Source organism: Panthera leo, chromosome D1 (genome assembly GCF_018350215.1).
Source record: "Panthera leo isolate Ple1 chromosome D1, P.leo_Ple1_pat1.1, whole genome shotgun sequence".
In the NCBI taxonomy this organism is placed as follows: domain Eukaryota; kingdom Metazoa; phylum Chordata; class Mammalia; order Carnivora; family Felidae; genus Panthera; species Panthera leo.
In genome coordinates, this window is record NC_056688.1 from 46,031,792 (window position 1) to 46,054,080 (window position 22,289).

General features: G+C 44.3%; 1 protein-coding gene across 3 annotated transcripts in view; it reads left to right on the forward strand.

Moving 5' to 3' along the window:
• The window catches only part of ME3 (malic enzyme 3), a 183,807-nt gene that overhangs the window by 139,955 nt on the left and 21,563 nt on the right, over positions 1–22,289 (forward strand). For all 3 annotated transcript variants that reach the window (XM_042907337.1, XM_042907338.1, XM_042907339.1), the window contains one exon: positions 20,846–20,955. In XM_042907337.1, coding sequence (XP_042763271.1) covers positions 20,846–20,955 — 110 coding nt within the window. The remainder of the gene's footprint in view (positions 1–20,845; positions 20,956–22,289) is intronic.

A 22,289-nucleotide genomic window follows, 5' to 3' on the forward strand; every position in this document is an offset into this window, starting at 1 on the left:
CCAGGTCATGGCAGAGCTGGACTGGGCATCTGGGGCAAAGTACTCCCTTGCCTGTGCTCAGCTGCTCAGAGCAAAGCAGTGGGCTGGGAAGAGAGCTGCTCTGGCCTCTGCAGCTTTGGGGGCAGGAAAACTAGATCTGACTCTTGACCCATCTCCTCTAGGTCTGTGACGTCATTGAGTAGGTTCCTGAGCTTTTAACTTTCCTCATCTGGTCTCCCTATTGGGATAAGATGCAAGCATTTTATTGTTGTGGTTTTTGTTTTTTAAGATGAAAGAAAATAATACTGTAATTATATGGAATATGAATGATCCTGTAGAAAAGCAGAAATTAGTAATGGAGTGTGGGGTCAGGGGGGTGGGGTCCAAAGTTCCCAAGTAAGCAAGAGGGTGAGAGTCTGGTGCACACCTGAAGAGCTTACCTTTAGATGGGCGCACAGATGCTCATCCACAGGGACAGAGAGGCACAGTCATGGGTAGGTGGGTAGATGTGGTGGGGGCTGGGGATGGAAGGTCCACTAACAGAGGACAAGGTCATCCACAGAGAGTAAGGATAGGGCAGAGGTGGAGGTTTAAGGCTAGAGAAGGTATGACCTGAAATGTCCAAACGTGAGGATGCTTGCTGGACAGCCCTATGGCCCCCCACAGATCACTAGTCATGAATTTAACCTATTTCTGTGTTTTTTTTTCCTCTGGCTAGTTTCAGCTATCTGGATGCAGGACAGGAAGAGGCAGAAAGTAGGATTTAACCAAGATTGGATTTTGATAGGCAAGAGAGAAAAAGAGAACTGTGAGTGTATTCAAGGGGGTGATTATAATGATGTGTCCTGAGGTCTATGCTAAGAAGGGACATGAGGACATGGCAGGGGCAGAGGAGAATAGGGGACAGTGACATGATCAAGGGATGGTAAGTCCTAATGGGGCTTAAGAATTATTGAGGTAGGTAAAAGATCAAATGAGCTGGCCACAAAGGAGGTGGTAATCAGAAAGCTAGGTGCTCACAACTGAGATTATAGAGGAAGTGCTTCTATTGAGATATAACCACCAGAGCACCTGGGGGTCAAGTGCATTAATAGAGGCATAGTGTCTAGAACAAGAGAGGTGAATGTCCCAGCTCATTCTCCCCCTTTCAGGCCATCCTGAACACCAGATTCGGTTCTGGACAAGACACTTAAGGGTCATAACTTACCTGAAGTGCCTTTGGAGAACAGTAACCATGACAGTGAGGGGGGGTTTCAAAGGCTTAGCCTGGTGGGGAGGGGGCTTAGGGGCTGCTTTGTCAGTATCAGGGTGAGGTACACCTCCAGATAGCTGAAAGCAATTGTTCCAGAAGAGGGCTCAACTTGTTTCTGTATACCCACCTAGAGAGGAACCAATTGGTAGAATGCCAAAAGAGGCAGTTTTCAGCTCAAAAGAAATTAGAAGTATCCCATGGTGCACTAGACTGTCTGTGGGAATGAGTTCCTCGTCACAGAACAGGTTCAAGAGTAGATTATAGGTGATGTGATTATAGGAGGAAATTTAAGCATCAGAGACTCTTTTTTAAGATGTTTCCTACCCTGTATTACTTTTGGACTACATAAGATTCCTGCACGGCTGGCAGGATAGGTAATACTGTTCTCATTTTATGGAAGAGGACACTGAGGCCCCGAGAGGCTAAGGAACCTGTCTTAGGTCCCACAGTGTCGGGCAGGACTGCAGGCTGAACCTGGGTCTGCTGCTCCAAAACCAGACTGCTTTCCACAGTGCAGTTACCTGCAGAGGAAGAGAAGGGAATGGAAGGGGCTTGGAGAGCCCGGTTTCTGCTTCCTGTTTCCAGGGCCTACTGCTTATCTGATGAGTCAGAAGTCGTTCCTCGATTCCCCAGAGAGAAGTCTTGCTATGCGTGTGAGAAGGTTAGATAAACGAGGATATAAGAGGCTCTTCCATTTATCATCAGAATCAGCTCACAGTCTCAGACATGCAGGCAGTCAAGGTGGGGGGCTGGGGAGGGGCGTGCGTCAGCCAAGAGGAATGTGTCCTCAAGTGGAGATGGTGATGAGTTGACAGTTGCTTGTTTTGACTCTCTAATAAGCTAAAGCAGATGTTTCTGTGGATACTGTAGGTGGGAAATGAGCTGGTCTCCCCAGGCACTCTGGGGAATATAGTAGCCCCGAGATCGGATGCCCGGATGGGGGGTGAGTCAGCAGCCCTGAAACCAAACACAGAGTATTTTAAGAAAGAACTTTGGGAAATGTTGACTCCTGCCTTCAACTTCCTTGTCTTTTTCCAAACATCCTGCTAATGAAAAGCCCCTATCCCCTGATGGGGGTGTATCTTAAGGTTTTTTTGGCCTTAAAGAGTCGCTGTAGCTCAGTTACTATCCTGGGGTTTGGCCACTGGGGAGGAGGACCCTCCAGGGTAGAAGGAATCTCAGCAGTAAATATCTATCAGTGGGCTGCTCAAAGCTGAGACATAGCCTGCCACTCCAGTAGGGAACACTAGTCATTCCATCCTCCCTGCTCTCTCTGCAACACTGTGGGACCCAGAACACTGCACCTGAGAGACGCATTTGCCCCGGTGGTTTCCACTTACATGTTTGGTTACTTACAGTAGAATGGATGGGAATGGTCTGTTTTAAGTTTGCACCTGTAGCCCTGGCCCCATCTGATGCTTGGACAGAGTTTGTGGTCAGCAGCCGTGTCAGCCTTTTGACGGGCTTGGGAGGGAAACCACCCCCTTTCTCTGTAGCTCCCAACTCTAAACTAGAGGTTTCTAAGATGTTGAGAGGAGCGATAAAGAAGAAGACAAATGAGAGTTTAAAAAAACAGTAACAACAACAAACCTTTTTTTATGTTTATTGATTTTTGAGAAAGAGAGAAACAGAATGCAAGCAGGAGAGGGGCAGAGAGAGGGAGACACAGAATCTGAAGCAGGCTCCAGGCTCTGAGCTGTCAGCACAGAGCCCAACATGGGGCTTGAACTCATGGACTGCGAGATCATGACCTGAGCCGAAGTCGGACGCTTAACTGACTGAGCCACCCAGATGCCCCTTGACTTAAAAAAAATTTGTGCTTTTTAGTTCAAGAAAATTTTCTTTTTGAGTCTCTTCAGCTTTCTGTCTCTGGTTCTCTCTTTCAGTCTCTCTCTCTTTCTGTCTTTGTCTTCTCTCAGCCCCTCTCTCTCTCACACACACAATCCTACAATTGATACCTGAGGCCACACCATAGCGGGACTGGCACAATAAAATTTCTACCACATTCCACTACTTAAAGCAAATTATAGATCCATACCAGATTCCAAGGGAGGAGATAACACAGGACAAAAATACCAGGAGTCATGGTTCATTGGGGAGCATCGTCCCCTTGCATAACTGAACATCTCTTTGTGTGCATTTCTTAATACAAAAATGAGAAACAGAAACTTTCCCAAGAAGAAAAAATCACTAAACTGCCTTGAGATTACCCCACCAGTTCTGACATCTAGCCCCCCTGTACTGTGCTCTTGGAGCTGGAAAGAAGCCTTTGATGGCCTCACCTGCCACCATCTCAGCTCCACTCACACTTGCCTTGCTCTTCCTTCCATGTGTCATTTTGTTAGAGCCGCATGCAGAGCCTTCATGCTTCCTTCCCCAGTCATGAATGTGCTTCCATTTGGATGGCTCTTTCCTTCTCATCATTCAGGCTCAGAGATGGATCCCCACACCCACACAGCAGGGTCAAGTGCTGAGACCCGTACCAGGCAGTATGTTGGCACCGACAGTCCTGCAGAAGACTGGGAGCCTTCAGTGGCTGACGCTCTCAGTGAAGAAGAAACAGGCTGTGCTCAGCAAGCCTGACAAACGACAAGGTGCTTGTGAGGGGGAAGAATGTTTGGAAGAAACCAAAACCTTAAGCCTTCACCACATGTGATTTGGAGTCCACATTTATAACATACACAAGGTTAAGAGATGAGTACAAAATATTTTCCCCTGCCAGTGATACAGCTGGGGAACCTGGCAGAAGGAAAAGTAGAGGCCTGGGTGGCTCAGTCGTTTGAGCATCCAACTCTTGGTTTCTGCTCAGGTCATGATCTCATGGTTTGTGGGGTTGAGCCCCATGTCAGGGTCAGCACTGAGGGCACAGAGTCTGGGAGTCTTCCTCTCTCCCTCTCTCTGCCCCTCTTTCTCTTTCTCTCTCTCTGTCTCAAAAATAAATTAAAAAAAATTTTTTTTAACGTTTATTTATTTTTGAGACAGAGAGAGACAGAGCATGAACAGGGGAGGGGCAGAGAGAGAGGGAGACACAGAATCTGAAACAGGCTCCAGGCTCTGAGCTGTCAGCACAGAGCCCGACGCGGGGCTCGAACTCACGGACCGCGAGATCATGACCTGAGCCGAAGTCGGACGCTTAACCGACCAAGCCACCCAGGCGCCCCCCAAAAAATTTTTTTTTAGTTAAAAGAAGGAAAAGTAAAACTTCTCTATAGGGACACTCCCACGAGCCATGCTGTGTGGAATTCCTTGAGGGGAAAATAGCTCCCCAATGAAAATAAATTCATGCTTCACAATAATCCACATGGAAACAGTCCACACTGTGGGAAAATCATATATACAGCTAATAGAAGACTTAGAACCCCAGAAAAATGAATTATCCTCAGAAAGATTGTAAAGCAGCTTTACTTAAATGTATTAAGGAGATAATTTTCACAAGAATGATGTAATGAGGAAAGTACCCAACGCTTGGGGAAAAAAAAGAAAAAACGCAAGCAAATTTGAAAAGGAACCAAAACAAAACAAAAGCCTCCTGCAAATGAAAAACAGAGTCCTGGAAATCCAGCAGAGTATGCTAGTATTAGGGCAGGACACCTTCAGAAATCCCAAGCCCTCAAAAAGTACTACCTGTGGGGGGTGAATGGGTGACTCAGTCAGTTAAGCGTCCAACTTCAGGTCATGATCTCGTGGTTTGTGACTTCGAGCCCCACATCGGGTTCTGTGCTGATAGCACAGAGGTTGGAGCCTGCTTCAGACTGTAGGTCTCTCTCTGTCTCTCTCTCTCTCTCTGTCTCTCTCTCTCTCTCTGCCTGCCCCCCTGCTCATGCTCTCTCTCTCACTCTCAAAAATAATATATAAACATTAAAAAAAAGTACTACCTGGGGGTATTTCAGGCACTCTCCATTCCTATACCTGATTATCCAGAAAGGAAATGGGACACCAACGTGTTTTATCAGGAAAGATTTTTTTCTGAGCCACTACTCATGAAACGAGCATTTCGCAAAGAAAAGAAAGGATGGATAAGCCCAGAGCCCCCAAGTCCAAGCCTCATCTCTCCATGCCAGAGGGGATATAGCAATTCCAAACAATCCCATAGCACAGTACATTACTAATTCTCATTTTCTCTCTCTTTTTCTCTGTATTGTGTTCATTCACACACAGTTTTTTCTTATTCTATCAGATTTATTTTATTAGGCTTAACCAGATTGTTTTTTCATAAGTTAGATAACTGGTAAAAATTCTGAAAAACAAATGATTTCATCAAGTGTTTTCTAAAAAGAAAAAACTATCTGGATGCTTCTACAGCAAGCTGTGAACAGTGACTACAGTTAAGGGATGCAGTTGCCAGGGGTGTTTTCTTTCCAAGGCATCCATTTCTGTAACATTTGATTGTGCACAGGCATCTATTTTGTGATTAGAAAAAATAATGAATTGTTTTATAATGAGTTAAGCAGCTGATTGTTGCCCAGAAATAGTTCCTTATGTAAAAAAACAAACAAACAGTCCACTAAAGAAAGAAAGAAGCAAGCAACAATCTCACTCTTCTCCCTTTGGTGAATTCAATGCTAGGCTAACCTAGGCTCTTCTAGACAACAAAGCAACTCACTTACATTAAGTCATTTACTACAATAGTCCTATTAAGTAGATAACAATTATTGTCCTGTCCCACTAAAATAGAAGTTCCAAGGGAGGGATCTTTGACTCTTCTGTTCACTGCTACCTCTCAAGCACCCAGAACAATGCTGACTATGCTGTGGATTTTCAATAAACATGTGCTGAATGCACAGTTTACATATGAGGAAACCGAGGCACAGAAAGGTTAGGGAGCGTGTCCAAGATCACACATCCGGTAAATGGTGGAGCCAAGCTGTGAACTGAAGTGGTCTAACTCCAGAACCCACCCTCTAACTTGGATACTTTCTATTTCTGTTATTTTACATGAAAGACCGTTCAACATAATCCAGACACCTTCTTGATATGGTCGTCAAGGAAGATAAATGGGAGGAAGGTCTTTTGGAAACTATCCTACTTAGCATACTCATGTCTTTTCTCTCCGGCTTGTTCTAGGGCATGGTTAGTGCCCCACCCATCCTCACCAGAAGGGGGGCTCTGGAGGAACCAGCCATCAACTCTCATTTTCAAAACTCCATAGCTACCAGCAGTGAGGGAAGCACCTTCTTTGTTTTTTATTTTTTATTGAGATATAATTGACCTATAGTGTCCATTTAGGGTAAACAACCTGTTGATTGTATGTGTGTGTATGTGTGTGTGTGTGTGTGTGTGTGTATTGAAGTATGCACCATAGGGTTAGCTATCACATCACTTAATTATCATTTCTTTTTTGTGATGGGAAAATTCTCCAGCATCTGGGTCAGTTATCTGGCACTTCTTGATTCTTCCTTCTTTAATGGTGGTCCTATTGCCCCATCACTCACCAGAGCTGGGTGCCCCCTCCAGGGTTTTTCGTAAAGTACAAGTCTACCTCATGCACTCAGCCCCCAAGGGAAAAGCTGAGGCTCTTTGGCTCTAAGCTTCTCCCGGTGGTTTTAAGATGATACAAACAAAGGAAAAGCATGTGACATCTGGACTACAAAGAAAGTTTCAAGATTTCATCTTAATTTTAAGAGCATAATTGTTCACTCCCAGCCCTGATAATAATGTTTCAAGGGAGTGTTCCCTTTCTGAGTCGTTCTCAGCAGAGATAGTCACTACTCAGTATTTTCACATATACTGAATTTTAGGATGCCTTCTGCAGTTCAATCTATGTCTTCCCTCATTTTCCCATTTCCCTCCCTAGGACTGTAATCCCACAGTCTTAGAACCCCAGAACAAGAAACAACCTGTTCACTTGATCCAAGTCTGGCACTTCATAAGTGGGGAAACTGAGACCCAGGAAGAACATTATTTCCCTGTGGTCATACAATGATAAAAGCAGTGGGAAATTAAGGGGAACCTCTCCAGTTGTTTCCTCTCCTTCACTTAATTTATGAAATTTCTTCCACATTTCCTTTCTTCAGCCTTTATCATTTCCTTCTCTGTGCCCCAGAGTATGGCCAGTACAAAGTGCAGACCCATCCCAAAGAAGTCAGTTCTTCCTAAGATTGTAACATGGACACATAAAATAATCAGAAAAATAGTCCAAGGCAGCACCTGTTTATTTATTCATGTATTTATCTGTATATTCATTCAGAGGAAACATTTATTGAACATAGTGGTAAGTCAGAAATATCCTTTGCTCTGAAAGAGTTTATAATCAACTAGGGAAAAAAAGAAAGATGCTCAAATAATTACTATTGAGTTGTATAGATTTAATGTGTGCCTATTTAATGGCCCTGCCTGCAGTGTCCTTCAAGGCTGGTAGGGGGAATACAGTGGTCAGAGCACTTGGGACGTTTGGTTGGATTTAAAAGTTATGGCCTTCTTCCCAGAAAAGAGCTAGCAACTCACTTTTACAGAGCACCTACTCCGTGCTGGGGTGCTTTACATTTAATTATCACAGCAACCTTGAGGGATAGAGAAACTGAGGCTCAGAGAGGTCAAGTAACTTGTCCAAAATCACCCGGCTAGAAATTAACAAGAGTTTGGGCTCACCTCAAACCTATATGACTCCAAAACCTGAGGTCATTTACTACTGACCCTCTGCTGCCTGCTCTCCCCGCCTGGCTGGGAATGTCTTCCACTAGTGGCCTTGTGTTGACCCTCGAGTTCAAGGGAATGGCCTGAACTAAGGTGACACAGAGATACCTTGCTGTGGTCTCAGAGGAGCGCGTGGCTCCAAGGGGAGCTGATGTCATACCGATGTGTACAGTGGGGCACTCCTGTGGAGGGACTGTTCTCTGGCTTTCAGTCATTCCTGCTTCCATGTGTTCATGACACTTACTGAGCCAGGCAAGCACAGGGCACCGGGCAGACAGTAGCATGTTTGTTGGGTCTTCTAACACGGGTATCTGAAGCTGACTTATCCAGAGCTGGAAGCAGGAAAGGGGGTCCGTGCTCCTTCTTCAGCTTTTGTGTCAAACAATGGCAAATAAGACTTTTCCCCTGTCCTCAAGGACACTGCTTCATGCTGCTTTGATCTCGTCTGTCCCCTAACCTAGCTTAGTCTTTCCTGGAGGGGGGACCTCCCCAGCTGTGCCTCACTTCCATCCAGAAAGCCCACACACAGACTGGGATTTCCACCCCCAACTAACTGTCATAATTAGGGTAGAATTTAGCCAGGTCTATGAGAGGCAGTTGAGACTCTTAGAAGGTTGGAGCTGTGACTGCAGGGCAGACTGTATGGTACAGGTGATAGAGTAGTACACCTGCAGAGAGAGATCGGAATGAGCCACACTAATCAGAGAAGCTTCATGGAACATCAGCAGCTTTATGACAACTAAAATGTACAGCCTGTGGGCAGACCAGAGCTGGTGGAAATGCTGACACCCCCGAGCTGGCCAGCAATTTGGTTGCTGGGAAAAGTGCACAGGCTTTCTGAGCAGAAGGTTAAGGAGTGAGATGCTGTGCCCTAGAAGAGAAATCCAGTACTGACCTTTAAGAGGTCAAGAGGTCAGCAGATCAGCCACCATCCTCTTTCCACACTGGGATTTCTGGCGCCATTTATGTGCTTGCCCAGGAACTCAGACAAACTGGGAAATTGAGGAGGAAATGCAAATAGTTCCTGAAGTGTTTTCTGTCTGGCCAGGGGTGGCCATCAGAGCAGTGACTGAGGAATTGCCACATTATTCTGGTACTTTTGCTTAGAAAATCACTGCTTCCTGTGACTGTCTTGTTACTTGATGGGAATTTTCCCCATTAGGCCAGAATGCCAGCTATAGGAGCCCGCCAGTCTGGCTGCCAGAGCCCAGCACACCGGGGGGATCTCCCAGTGCCAGACCTAGGAAGGGAAGGACCTTAGAGGTCCGCCCGCACCTCCTGGCTGGAATCCCTTCCACAACTTCCGTGCCAAGTGGCATTTCAGTGACTACAGAATCCCTTCCAGTGATCCAGCGCTTGAAATCTCTACCTTATATATCACTGGAATTTGTGTCTTGCTGACTTCCACCTGTTGGCTCTACTTTTTCCTCCAAGGCCACATAAAATAAGTCTACTATATTATTCCTTGTCCACAGAACAGGCCTTCAAGTCTTTGAAGAAAATCATTATGCCTCATTCCCCTTAGCTTTCTCTTTTCCAGGCTCAGTATTCCCACCTTCTCCAATCCATGGTTTCCAGTTTCCTCACCTACAGGATAGTTTCCCCATCATGCTTGTGAATCCCTTCCCAACTCCTGCCCCAGCAGAGTGAGTCATTCCCTCAGGCATATCTGTGGTGGGGCTGTGGTGTGAGGGCTTTGTGTCCACCCTTCCACTGGCTGCAAGGTCCTGGAGGGAGGGACCATGTCTTCTCCAGGCTCTAACTGGACTCTGGCTCCTACCTCCCCCATTTCCCTGGGACCTCCCCCATCACTCCTCTCTCACCTCTCCTCCACGCTATCTCCCTTACTTCATAGGGACAGCCCCATCTCAAAAATTAATCTGTCTTGGGGCACCTGTGTGGCTCAGTTGGTAAGTGTCCAACTCTTAATTTCAGCTCAGGTCATGATCTCATGGTTTATGGGATCAAGCCCTGTGTCCAGCTCTGTACTGACAGCACAGAGCCTGCTTGGGATTCTCCCTCTGTCTCTGCCTCTCCCCTGCTCTCCCTTTCTCTCTCTCTCACACCTCCCCCTCCCCAAATAAATAAACATTTTTAAAAAATGAATCCTTCAGTCCCTCATCCCCCAAAGGCTGTCATCCTTTCCCTACTTCATAGCCAACCTTCTTGAAATTCATAATCACTGACATTTCCTCCCCATTTATCTTTCAGCCCTCTGCAGACTGATCCCCCTCCACCACTCTCGTACAGGTAGTCTGGAAGAGGTCATGAATGACCATCTAAACGCCAGCTCCCACAGACACTTTGAGATCCCCTTCTCACTTGACATTCTGGCGACATCTGACACTCCTGACCACGGCCTGTCACGTGGCTCCTATGGCAGCTGCTGTGCTATCTCCCCTGACTACCTCCCTTCCTCCCCAAGCCCCACCCAGGCTCCAGCTCTGTTTATTTTCGTGCAGCCCCCGGAAGGCCCCCTCCTCTCATTCCACATGCATGTGCCTGAGACACCTTTCTTCCTCCCCTGCCCCACCGCAGTCTGCCGGTGAACCTCTGCTCCTCCTTCGGGCCACACCTGCGAAGCCCTCACTGCCTTTCCCTCCAGCAGAGCTGCCTGCTCCCTTGGAGGCCTCCCACATACCTAGCATGTACCTTTACCATTACCCTCGCCACAGTGTGCTGCAACTGCTTTATCTTCTTGCGTCCCCATCAGACTGTGAGATCCTTGCGTTTGCCCCTATAATCTGGTAACGTACGGTGGTCCCTTGTTCACCGTGGGCACTTAGACATGTTTGCTAAATTGAATTCTTATGTCATACCTAGGATGGTTCCTGACACAAAGAGAATACCCTGCTGGATACATTTCTTTAGTAATTGAAGCTGAAATGTCAATAAATAGTTGCGATGCAATGTGGTACATAGGCTGTGATAAAGATCTACCCAGAGTGTCATGGCAGTCCAGAGAGGAAGAGAATTAGTACTACCCTGAGAATAGGGAAAGCAACATGACAAGAAAGCCTTCCCAGAAGAGGTGACATTTAAGCTGGGCCTTATAGTTTGAGTACGAGTTGGCCTGGGTGAGAGGGGGCCTGCTAGGCCCTTGAGCAAAAACACAGAGCTGTTCAAGGACCCACAATAATTGAAAGACAGCAGGATGTGTCTAGGGTATGGGAAGACATGGGCAGTGTTCAGGCATTAAGGTTGGGGCCAAAGTGAATACCAGCCAAGGAGTTTGGACATAATCCCAAGGGCGGTGGGAGCCCCATATGGATTTTCAAAAACTAAGTGTTCTGCACAGATTTGTGCTTAGAAAGATAGGGAGGATAGATTGGGGGAAGGGGAATAAACCTGGAGGGAGTGAGATTAGTTATTATAGGATCCATGCCAGAAGAGACAATTGAAGTAATCCCAGGGAGAGATGACCTTGCTCTGAATTCACCCAGCCCTACCTGGTACAGAGTTCTTTGTGTGGAGACTTGTGTCTGTCAGCATGGTCTCTGCCACACATAGGTGGGGAGGGTGGGACACAGGGTAAGGTCTCTAGTCAGATAAGTGTAAAAAATGCTGGGTTAAACAGGTGTCTCAATGCAGGATTTTTCAGAGCCTTCAACATACACTGCATTATACTATATGTAACATTCAGAGTTTCTCAAACATATTTAGCCACAGAAACTTTCTGAGAACCTCTCAAGAGACTAGAGTTTAATGGAATATATAAATTTTTTAAAAAGACCAAGAGCTTTCATAATTCTGTTAGCTGTAGTTCCTGGAAGGAAAAAATAAATCAAAGACATAGCTTTCCACTAGGTGACAGCTAATGTGCTCACTGAGCACACTGCTGTGAGAATGTTGTATGTGTGGGTTTGTTGGGTGAGCAGAGAGGGCTCCCCTGGAAATATGTATGTTGCTTTTGGTCATTTGGTTTGGAGACAGGCTGAGCAAATTCACCTGCTCCTCTCAGGTCCCTTGTGTTTATTCAGGCCTGAAAGAGGTTAGACCCAGGTATTTGGAAGAATGACAGGTCCTGACCTCCGGAACAGAGAAACCAGGTATACAGAGCCAGGAATGTTCTCCTCTCACCACATCCCTCACACAACATTCCATCAGCTTGCTGGGGGGATGGACAGAGCATCCACCTCAGAATCTCCTTATCCTGGGGTGGCTGCATCCCAGATGGCAAGTACCTGGTTCCGTCAGTCTTGGCCTGGGTCTCGTCCACTGTCATACAAAGCTCACTAGGGTTCCCAGAGACAGGTTGCCATTTTCACGCTTCCACTTGCCTGAGCACTGGGGGGTGGAATTGAACAGCCATCCATCATCTTTGGGACTTTAAGTGAACCCTGGCCTTGGAATGCCTTCCCTGGCAGCTCCAAGGCCATTTCCCAGCTGAGTCCCTAAGGTGGAAAAGTCTGGGCAGCTCCGTGTGTGGCTTGGGGAGGTGCCTCTTTCTCCATTGCAGGAATTCTCCCCTGGAGAGGCATCAGATATTCCTCAGCCCCTGCCAGGGCTTCAGCGTGAAGAGTTCAAAAGTGCAGAAGGGGACAGACCAGCAGGAGCCTCCCCGGTGAGGGGCATCTTCCAGCAGGAAGAAAGGTCAGCAAGAGGCTGCCAGCCCTAAAATCAGAAAGCTGCCCAGCCCCCTGAATAGTGTGCCTGAATAGGTACCCTTCTTAGGGTTCTTCTGCTCCAGCCACACTACCTGGAGGGTACCTGCCTCAGCCCTGTTCATTTAGCTGGTTCATTTAGCTGTGTCTCAGCTCAAAACAGACTCTGAAAGACTCACTCTTCAGCTTTTCCTGACACATGTTGCTCTTCCTGAGAATGGTCAAACCTCCCTACTCTAGACTTCTAGAAAAATCTGAGTGAAGCTCATAGTGTTTCTACCCCAACTGTCCATTAAGTAGCTCATGCTACAGCTCCACCACTCAGAGCAGGAAACTGAGACCCAGAGAGAGAGACTCACCCAAGATGCAGAGCTTCTGTTGGAGACAGAGAGAGAACACGGTTTTCCTGTTACCCAGTTGAGTGTTTTCTTACCACACGGCCCCGTCTTTCTCAATAGAGAAAGAAATCCAACATTATTATCTATTTAGTTGTATCTTTTACAAAATCACACTGCTGTTAAGGTTGAGTTAAAGGCATCATATTGCTATGAAGATAAGTTCTAGAGTCAGATAGAGCTGGATTCAGATTCCAGCTCCACCAGTTTGCACCTGCAGTAGAGTTTATAACCCCTGGGCAAATAACTTCACATCTGTAGCTCAGGATTCCTTCTCTGAAACAGCACCTACTTCATTAAGTCATACGAAAATTAATTGAGATAATGTATGGTAAATAGCTCAGTGTGATGCCCAGAGGGGAATAAGCACTCAATAAACTTTAGCTCTTTGTGTTACTGTTGTTAGTAGTAGCGCATTTTAAGTAATATGTAAGGCAATTACAATTAACATTTAAATTGGTGTTTTGGTCCATTACCTGTATTTGAACGTATATGGATGAAATGAGAACAAATTTTTTTCACCTAGACCATTTAAATTTTCACTTTGAAATTTTGTGTTTATTCTTAAGGGATTTTAATTAGATTAACAAGTTAGCAGGCAAACTAAATCTCTACCAACTCTTTCATATATCCACCCCTTCCTAAACATTTATTGAACAACTCAAGTATCACCTTTTCATAGGTGCTCAGTGATGCTTTGGGATGGGTGAATGGACGGATGGATGGATGGATGGATGGATGGATGATGTTGAGAACAACTGAAGTAGCCACCTTTGATTCACACCAGCCAGTGGTTGGGTTTTATGAAAAGCCATGAGGGACTGAGAGACTGGAAGAAAATGGTTAAGGGCCCAAAGGTCTCAATGGAGACAAAGAACAGGTGCAAGGTGCAGTAGGAATGAGGAAGGCAAAGGACAGGCTGTCAGAAACCAATATAGACAGTATGACATTCTGGAGTAGGAGTGGTTCCTGGTGAAGAAAGGTCCAAGGAGTAGCCATGTGGATGGGTATCTGAGGTGGACAGGAGTTCTGGAGGTCCTTAAATCCAAGGAGGTCTGGGAACTAAGTCTAGGTTATCAGATGGACAATTCACATAGCACACTGCACATTTTGTGCAATTCCAAGTTAGGATTAAAGTGACCTGAATTAATGAAATTTTACTCTATTTCATCAAATTGCTCACTGGGGATGTTCCCTTATGTAAAACTGAATGTAGGAAGGGGCCAAGATGGTGTAGTAAGAGGACTCTAAGCTCTCCTCATCCTGTGGATACAACTAGAAAACACTCGTGTCAGTGCAAATAACCCAGAAAAGGACCTGAAGACTAGAAGAACAAACTCCGCAACTAAAGTTAGAGAAGAGGCCACTTCGAAGACAGTAGGAAGGGTGGACACCCAGTGGGGATCTAAATGGACCAAGGCCACCCATGGACAGAGGGAGCTTTGAAGAGGGAGAGAAACAGACTACCACACCAAGGAGCTAGCACAGGGAAAACAAATCCCCAAAACATTTGGCTTTGAAAGTGAGAGGGGCCAAATTTCATATAGCAAGACTTAAAACTTGGAGTTTTAAAAATCAGAAGGCTCAGCTCTCCAAGAGCCCAAAGGGCAATAGGAAGCTGAGTCCCTGCACTTAGAAAGAAGCTCTACAAACAGCCCCCATAGAAGCAGCAGTCTGAAAACGCCTGGGGTAAACATGAGGGAATTTTTTTTTTTACACATCTCAGAGCAGGTCTTGGAGGGGCAGGTCTCCCAGAGGGACTTCCAGGAACAAAGGAGCTAACCAGCTCCATCTCCCTTCCCCACCCCCTAGCATAAACATATAACCATCTATGGGAACCAGCACAGTGGCAACATTCACTACCTAACTTGTGTATGCCAAGCCCCACTCCCCCTCACTATGGCAGATCTACCCTTCCCAGTCACCCTTGCCTCAGTCCAGGCACTGCAGTCCCCCTCCCCCAGAATACCTGCACAAATCTTGCCAACACCATTTCTCTGGACTTGGGCTTTTGCAGGGCCTCTGTCCCTATGGTGATGGCTGTAGGCTCTGTGGAAGCCCAAGGCTCACATTGTTAAAACTGCACACCACACCCTGAAGCCCTGGTCCCAGCAGTGGCCCCACCTTATTAAAACTGCATGCCCCACCTGGGCCAGGGACCAAACTCTGCCTACAATAGTCAGAGCCTCTGCAGATGACTGATGGAAAAAAGGCAGTCAGGACTCAACAGCAGGGCACACACAACACACACAGGAGACAACCCTGAAGCACCAGGTTCTGATGAACAGAGGACACTGCACTGCATGGCACTAAAGGACCTCTTCTTCATAAAGCTATTACTTTCATAGAGCAGAAGATGTAGCTGACTTTTTCTAATACACAGGAAACAGAGGAATATGGCCCAAATAAAAGAACAGGACAAAACCACAGCAAGACACCCAAGCAAAATAGATAAGATGCCTGATAGAGAATTTAAAGCAATGATTAGAAAGATACTCACTGGACTTGAGAAAAGAGTGGAGGACCTCATGAAACCCTTAACAAAAAAAAAGAAAACATAAAAAAGAACCAGAGATGAAGAGCACAATAGGTGAAATTAAAAATACACTAGAAGGAATAAAATGGCAGGCTACAGGAAGCAGAGGAACATATTAGTAACCTGGAGGACAGAGTAAGGGAAAGTAATCAAAACGAGAAAATGAGAGAAAAAAATTATGCAAAATGAGAATAGACTTAGGGAACTCAGAAACTCCTTTAAGCATGATAGCATTTACATTATAGGGATTCCAGAAGAAGAAAAGAGAGAAAGTAAAGATGGGGGGAAGGGGGCTGGCTGGCTCAGTTGGAAGAGCATGCAACTCTTGACTTCAGGATTGAGAGTTCAAGCCCCATATTGGGTATAGAGATTACTAAAAAATAAATAAATAAAATTTAAAAAGAGAGAAAAGGGGGCAGAAAATTTACTTGAGGAAATAATAACTGAAAACTTTCCTATCTGGGTAAGGAAATCGATATCCAGATCCAGGAAACACAAAGATTCCCCCAGCAAAATCAACCCAAGGAGGTCTACACCAAGACGCATAGTAATTAAAATGGCAAAAAGTAGCAATAACAACAACAACGAAAAATTTAAAGCAGCAAGAGGAAAGACAGGTACATAAAAAGGAAACCCCATAAGGCTATCAGGAGGTTTTTAAGCAGAAATTTTCCAAGCCAGAAGGGAGTGGCATGGTATATTGAAAGTGTGGAAAGGGAAAAATCTGCAGCCAAGAATATTCTATCCAGCAAGGCTATCATTCAGAATAGAAGGAGAGATAAAGAGTTTCCAATACAAGCAAAAGCTAAAGGAGTTCATGACCACTAAGCCAGCCCTTCAAAAAATGTTAAAGGGGACTCTTTGCATGGAAAGGAAAGACAGTAAGTAAGAGTTAAAAAAAAAAAAAAAAAAAAGGAAGCATAAAAGCAGTAAAAACAAGTGTATCTGTAAAAATCAGTCAAGAGACTCACAAAATAAAAGAGTATGATACCATATATCAGAAATGTGGTGGGGAAAGGAGTAAAGAATAGGCTCAAACTTAAGCTATCATCAACTTAAAATAGACTGCTATATATAGAAGATGTTATGTACAAACCTAGTGGTAACCATGAATTAAAATCAGTAATAGATATGCAAAGAGGTGAAAGACCTGTACTCTGAAAACTATAAAATTGATGAAAGAAATTGAAGACAACACAAAGAAATGGAAAGACATTCTATGTTCATGCCCTGGAAGAACAAATATTATTAAAATAGCTACACTACCTAAAACATCTACAGATTTAATAAAATCCCTAACAAAATACCAACAGCATATTCATTTTTCAAAGAGTTAGAAAAAACAATCCTAAAATTTGTATGGAACCACACAAGACCCCAAATAGCCAAAGACATTTTGAAAAAGAAAAACAAAACTGGAGGCCTCACCATTCTAGACTTTAAGTTATATTACAAAACTGTAGTAATCAAAACAGTATGGTACTGGCAAAACATAGGCACATAGATCAACAGAATAGAAAGACCAGAAATAAACCCATAGTTAAATGTTCAGTTAATCTTCAATAAAGGAAGCAAGAATAAGCAAAGAGAAAAAGACAGTCTCTTTAGCAAATGGTGTTGGAAAAACTGGAAGGCAACATGCAAAAGAATGAAATTGGACCACTTTCTTATACCTACACACAAATAAACTCAAAATGCATTAGGGACCTAAATGTGAGACCTGAAACCATAAAAATCCTAGAAGAGAATATAAGCAGTAATTTCTTTGACATCAGCCGAAACAACCTCTTTCTAGATATGTGTCCTGAGGCAAGGGAAAGAAAAGCAAAAAATGAACTATTGGGACTATATCAAAATAAAAGTCTTCTGCATAGCAAAAGAAATAACCAACAAAACTAAAAGACAACCTACAGAATAGGAGAAGATACTTGTAAATGACATGTCTGATAAAGGGTTAGCATGCTAAATGTGTAAAGAACTTACACAACTCAACACCCAAAAACCTAAAGAATCCAAGTAAAAAAAGAAAATGGGCAAAAGGCATGAGCAGACATTTCTCCAAAGAAGACATACATATGGCCAACAGATAATGAAAAGATGCTCAACATTACTGATCATCAGGGAAATGCAAACCAAAATCACATTGAGATATCATGTCACATCTATCAGAATTGTTAAGATCAAAAATTCAAGAAACAACAAGTATTGACAAGAATGTGGAGAAAAAGGAACCCTCGTATGCTGTTGGTGGGAATGCAAACTGGTGCAGCCACTGTGGAAGACAGTTTGGAGGGTCCTCAAAAAACTAAAAATAGAACTACCCTATGATCTTATAATCACACTACTGTGTATTTACACAAAGAATACAAGAAAACACTAATTCAAAGGGATATATGCACCCCTGTACTTGTTGCAGTGTTATTTATAATAGCCCAAACCATGGAAGCAGCCCAAGTGTCCGTCGATAGATGAATGAGTAAAAATGTAGTATATATACACAATACAGTATTACTCAGCCATAAAAAAGAAATCTTGCCATTTGCAACAACATGGATGGATCTAGAATATAATGCTAAGTGAAATAAGCCAGCTAGAGAAAGACAAATACCAAATGATTTCACTCCTGTGGAATTTAAGAAATGAAGCAAACAAAGGGGGGAGAAAAAAGACAAACCAAGAAACAGACTTAACTATAGAGAACAAACTGATGGTTATCCGAGGGAGGTGGGGGGGGGGGATAGGTAAAACGGGTGAAGGGGATTAAGAGTGCACGTTTCACGATGAGCACTGGGTAATGTATAGAATTGGTGAATCACTATACTGTACGCCTGCAACTCCTATAACACTGTATGTTAACTACACTGGAATTAAAAAATAAGTAAAAAATAAAAAGTAAAATAAAGCTTTACTCATAAAAAACTGAATTTAATATGAAAGAGTAGTAGTGCATTGAACAAAGGTATTTATAATTTTGCCTTATTTTTATCTCAGATTGGTATTGCTTAAAGGTCAAGTGTGTGTGTGTGTGTGTGTGTGTGTGTGTGTGTGTGTGTGTGTGTATGTGTGTGTGTAAGAGAGACAGAAAGAAAAAGAACGTGCATCGCATTGCTTTGTTATCTGACCTTTTCAGCATTTTAGCTCCAGGCCAGTCGTGGAGCAACACTGGGAGTCTTGTGAGGATTATATATAGCAAAATGTCACCAGCAACCAAAGACATTCTGTCCCCCTCCCAATCCAAATACTTGAAATTCACACCCTGGAAAAAAATTCACAGTAAATTTTGGGTCAGCAAGAATAGCACTGTATTTGTGCATAGGACGTTTTATTTTTCAGTTGTATTCACTGTAAAAGGAGAACGGGGCTGGATGGTGGGTTGGGAGATACAGAGAGCCCCCTTCCCCACCCCAAACAGCACTTGCTCTGTGAATGAATAGGAATTGTGGCCAAAATGACATGTGTGCTTAGCAATTTACAATTTCAGAATAACCCCAGCTTTTCATCCTCACAACAGCCCACTGAAGTTGGCCAGGCAGATATTACTGTGCCCATTGACAGATGAAAAACTGAGGCAGAATAAAGGAGTGAAGGGATAGATGTTAGACCATTCAGAGCCAGGTGAGGCCCACAAGCCTGCTGACCCATGCCCGGTACTCTTAGTACTGGACTATGGCAAGTCACAGCCTCTCCATTTCTGCCGCTATGACATGAACCCACCTCCAAGTCTCCCCACCAACAGCTTTAACTTGCTAAGGTTCTGGAAGGACCATGACAGGAGCAAATATTTACCTGCTGCTGGATTCCTACCATATAGGGTAAGCCAGGCACAAAATTATGAAGTTGAAATAGAAGTTTCTGGGCTATTTCAGGACTACTCACCCATCATAGACAACAGCCTCATTGGAAAGATGCCCCGGGTAGCACAGGAAGCCCACCAGGTATGCGCCCCACCCACATTTTCTAGCAGGGTCATAAATCTTTCTTTCCACAGCTGGTCCCACACTGGTCCTAAGCCTTTAGTTCACACCAGGTTGGGAGTGACAGACCCCTTCTCCCCATCTCATGCTTCAACACTCCTGGCTGGTCAATCAAGGCACTTTTTCTCAATGAACATGAACATAATTAAATATTCGACACAAATGGACCCATGAGATGAAATTTTTTTGTCTGTGCATTAGGTAATTTTTAATAATTTGTGTCATGCTTGTTTCCAAGAAAAGACACAATAGATCAAAACTATCAAAATGACGATCAAAAGCAAGAATGGAGTAAGGGGAAGGGTGTGTGCAGAAAGGCTGGCCTGATGCTGCCTTCAGCCCAGGAGCAGAAAACTGAACTCTCAGCTTTCTCACAATGTCAACAGGAAAAATGGGTTACAGATACAGCCATTTTGTAGGAAAGACAAACTTTCCCTGACCTTGAAATCTAGGAGTGAAATCTAGGAGTCAGTTGTAGCATAGTTTTTAAAAAGGCACATCAGGCGGCTTAATGGGCATTGTCTTCACCCACCCAGGCATTGTTTCTCAGAGTTCTCTAGACTGTGAGAATCCAAACAATCTGGGGTGCTTGATAAAGATGCAGATTCCTGTTCAGCATGGTGACCACAGTTCATGGTTCCTACTGAGTCGTATACTTGAAGTTTGCTACGAGAGTTTTCTTAGATGTCCACACCACACACACACACACACACACACACACACACACACACACACAACATGGTGTTGCTGTGAGGTGATGCATGTGTTAATTAGCTTGGTTGTGGTAATCATTTCATAATGTATATCACAGTATCCCACTGTACATCTAAAATATGTGATTTTTGTCAATTATGCCACAAGAAAGCCAGAGGGAAAAATATATATACATTCATGAACCCTGCCCCAAATTCACTAAGTGAGAATCTCAGGAGGATGGGCCTGGTGGTCTGTATTTTGAACAAGCTCACTAACTGATGTTCTATACCTGCACATTGGTTAGTGGAGGAACTCCAGGTCTCAAGACTCACCCAGAGAGATGTTTGAAGGCTTCAGAGGCTCTCCAGGCCCCCCAGGGGTTGGAAAGTCGAGGTCTCTTCATGCACTTGGGTGGGTAGTGAGCTTTCTGCTAGAATTTCAGATGGCCATAAGCCCCATCTCAGTCTTTCCATCACCCCTCAGGGTCTGCCATCCATAACTCATGGTAGCCACCAGCCTACATTAGGCAAAAATATAGGCTCAGCTGACCCACCAAGCCTGGTGTTCCTACTCTCTCCCTTCCCCATCCTCATTCATAATGGAGAAAGCAGAGCCAGGGAGTCCAAGAGCCATCCAAGTGGCAAAAACCCCACTGAATGAGCCATGTCACCCCCCACCATCTGTCCTGTGCCTCCCCACTCCCAGGGCAGGTTGGGATCTGCCAGGGACTGGCCTTGGGGAGACAATCATGAGTTCTTTCCTTTCCCTTCCCACAGGTTTGGAATAAATTGCCTCATCCAGTTTGAAGACTTTGCCAATGCCAATGCCTTCCGCCTGCTCAACAAATACCGCAACAAGTATTGCATGTTCAATGATGACATCCAAGGTAAGTTTCCACCCCACCTGACAAAGCTACCAAGGACTCATGCCTTCTCACAGATTTCCCCTAGATGCCCAAGTGGGGGCACCTCCTAGCTAGTTTGCTGCCAGCAGCTGTGGAAGAAAGAGCATTAATGTTGGATTCAACTCCCACTTGGCTAAATTTAGTTCTGTGACTTTGAAAAAGTCCCTTAACTTTGCTAAGCCTCAGTTTCCTCATCTATAAAATGGATGTCATTACTGCTTCAAAGGAAAGTAAGAATTATGGGATTTAATACATGAAAGAAATACTAAACAGTGCTGTCATTTTCCAGCTGGTTGAACTTGGGCTAATCATATCTCTGAGCTGTAGTCTTATCATCTAGTCAATGTGGATGATAATAACTGCCTTGGGAGATTATTATGAAAATTTAAAGAGCTAATATATGAAAAGCACTAGCACAGAGGATTCATCGGACCAAAGCATCAATTACCCTAAAAATGTCCTTCCCCAGCCCCAATAGCTCGCTCTTGGATTTTCCAAATATTAGGTGCAGCTCTGTCAGAATCAGGACAGTCCCTTCTCTTAACTTGGCTAGAATGTGTGTTACTCAGAATGATAACTGTGAAAGGCATTGATGCCAGGGCCCCAGGGTGCTCCAAAAGCCAATGGGAAGCATTTTCTAGTTCAGGATCAACTTGGTTACCTGTTCTATGGACCAGAAGTATCTGAAGGCACTTGCTTCTTGCTGTGGAGATGCCAGTATGTGAAACTGGAAGGGAAGGGTTGGGGGGGGGGGGGTCCCTCATATATCATCTCTCCTGATCCAGGCATTCTCAGTAAGAGCACTGGGAGCTATTCCTAATGTTTTGTAAAAGTCAACAGAAACACTGATGACATGTAGTTAGCATCTAATAGAGGGAGTTTGGCAAGCAGAATGTTTTAAAACCAAAGATGCATGTCAGGACAAGAACAAGTTGGTGAGGGACAGGTGTTGGTCCTTCCTTGGGAGTAAAAGATTGGCCAACCTTTCATTTTGCAGATGAGACCCAAAGAGGTCACAACTTCTCATCAAATGAGTTAGGGTTAAACCTAAGAGGGTTCAAACCCAGATAATAATAAGTAAGGTTTAGAGCTGAACATGTATTATACATCAGACACTGTTCTAAGCACTCTACACATTTAATCCTATGTGATCTTATTATCTCTGTTTTAAGAATGAAGAAACTGAGGCACAGAGAGTAAGTAGTTTATGCAGAAAGTAAGTATAGAGTTGAAATCTGGACCCTAAATTCTAAGTACATAATCACTCATCGTACTGTTCCTAGACCATGCACTATTACAGAACCAAATCTTTCTTC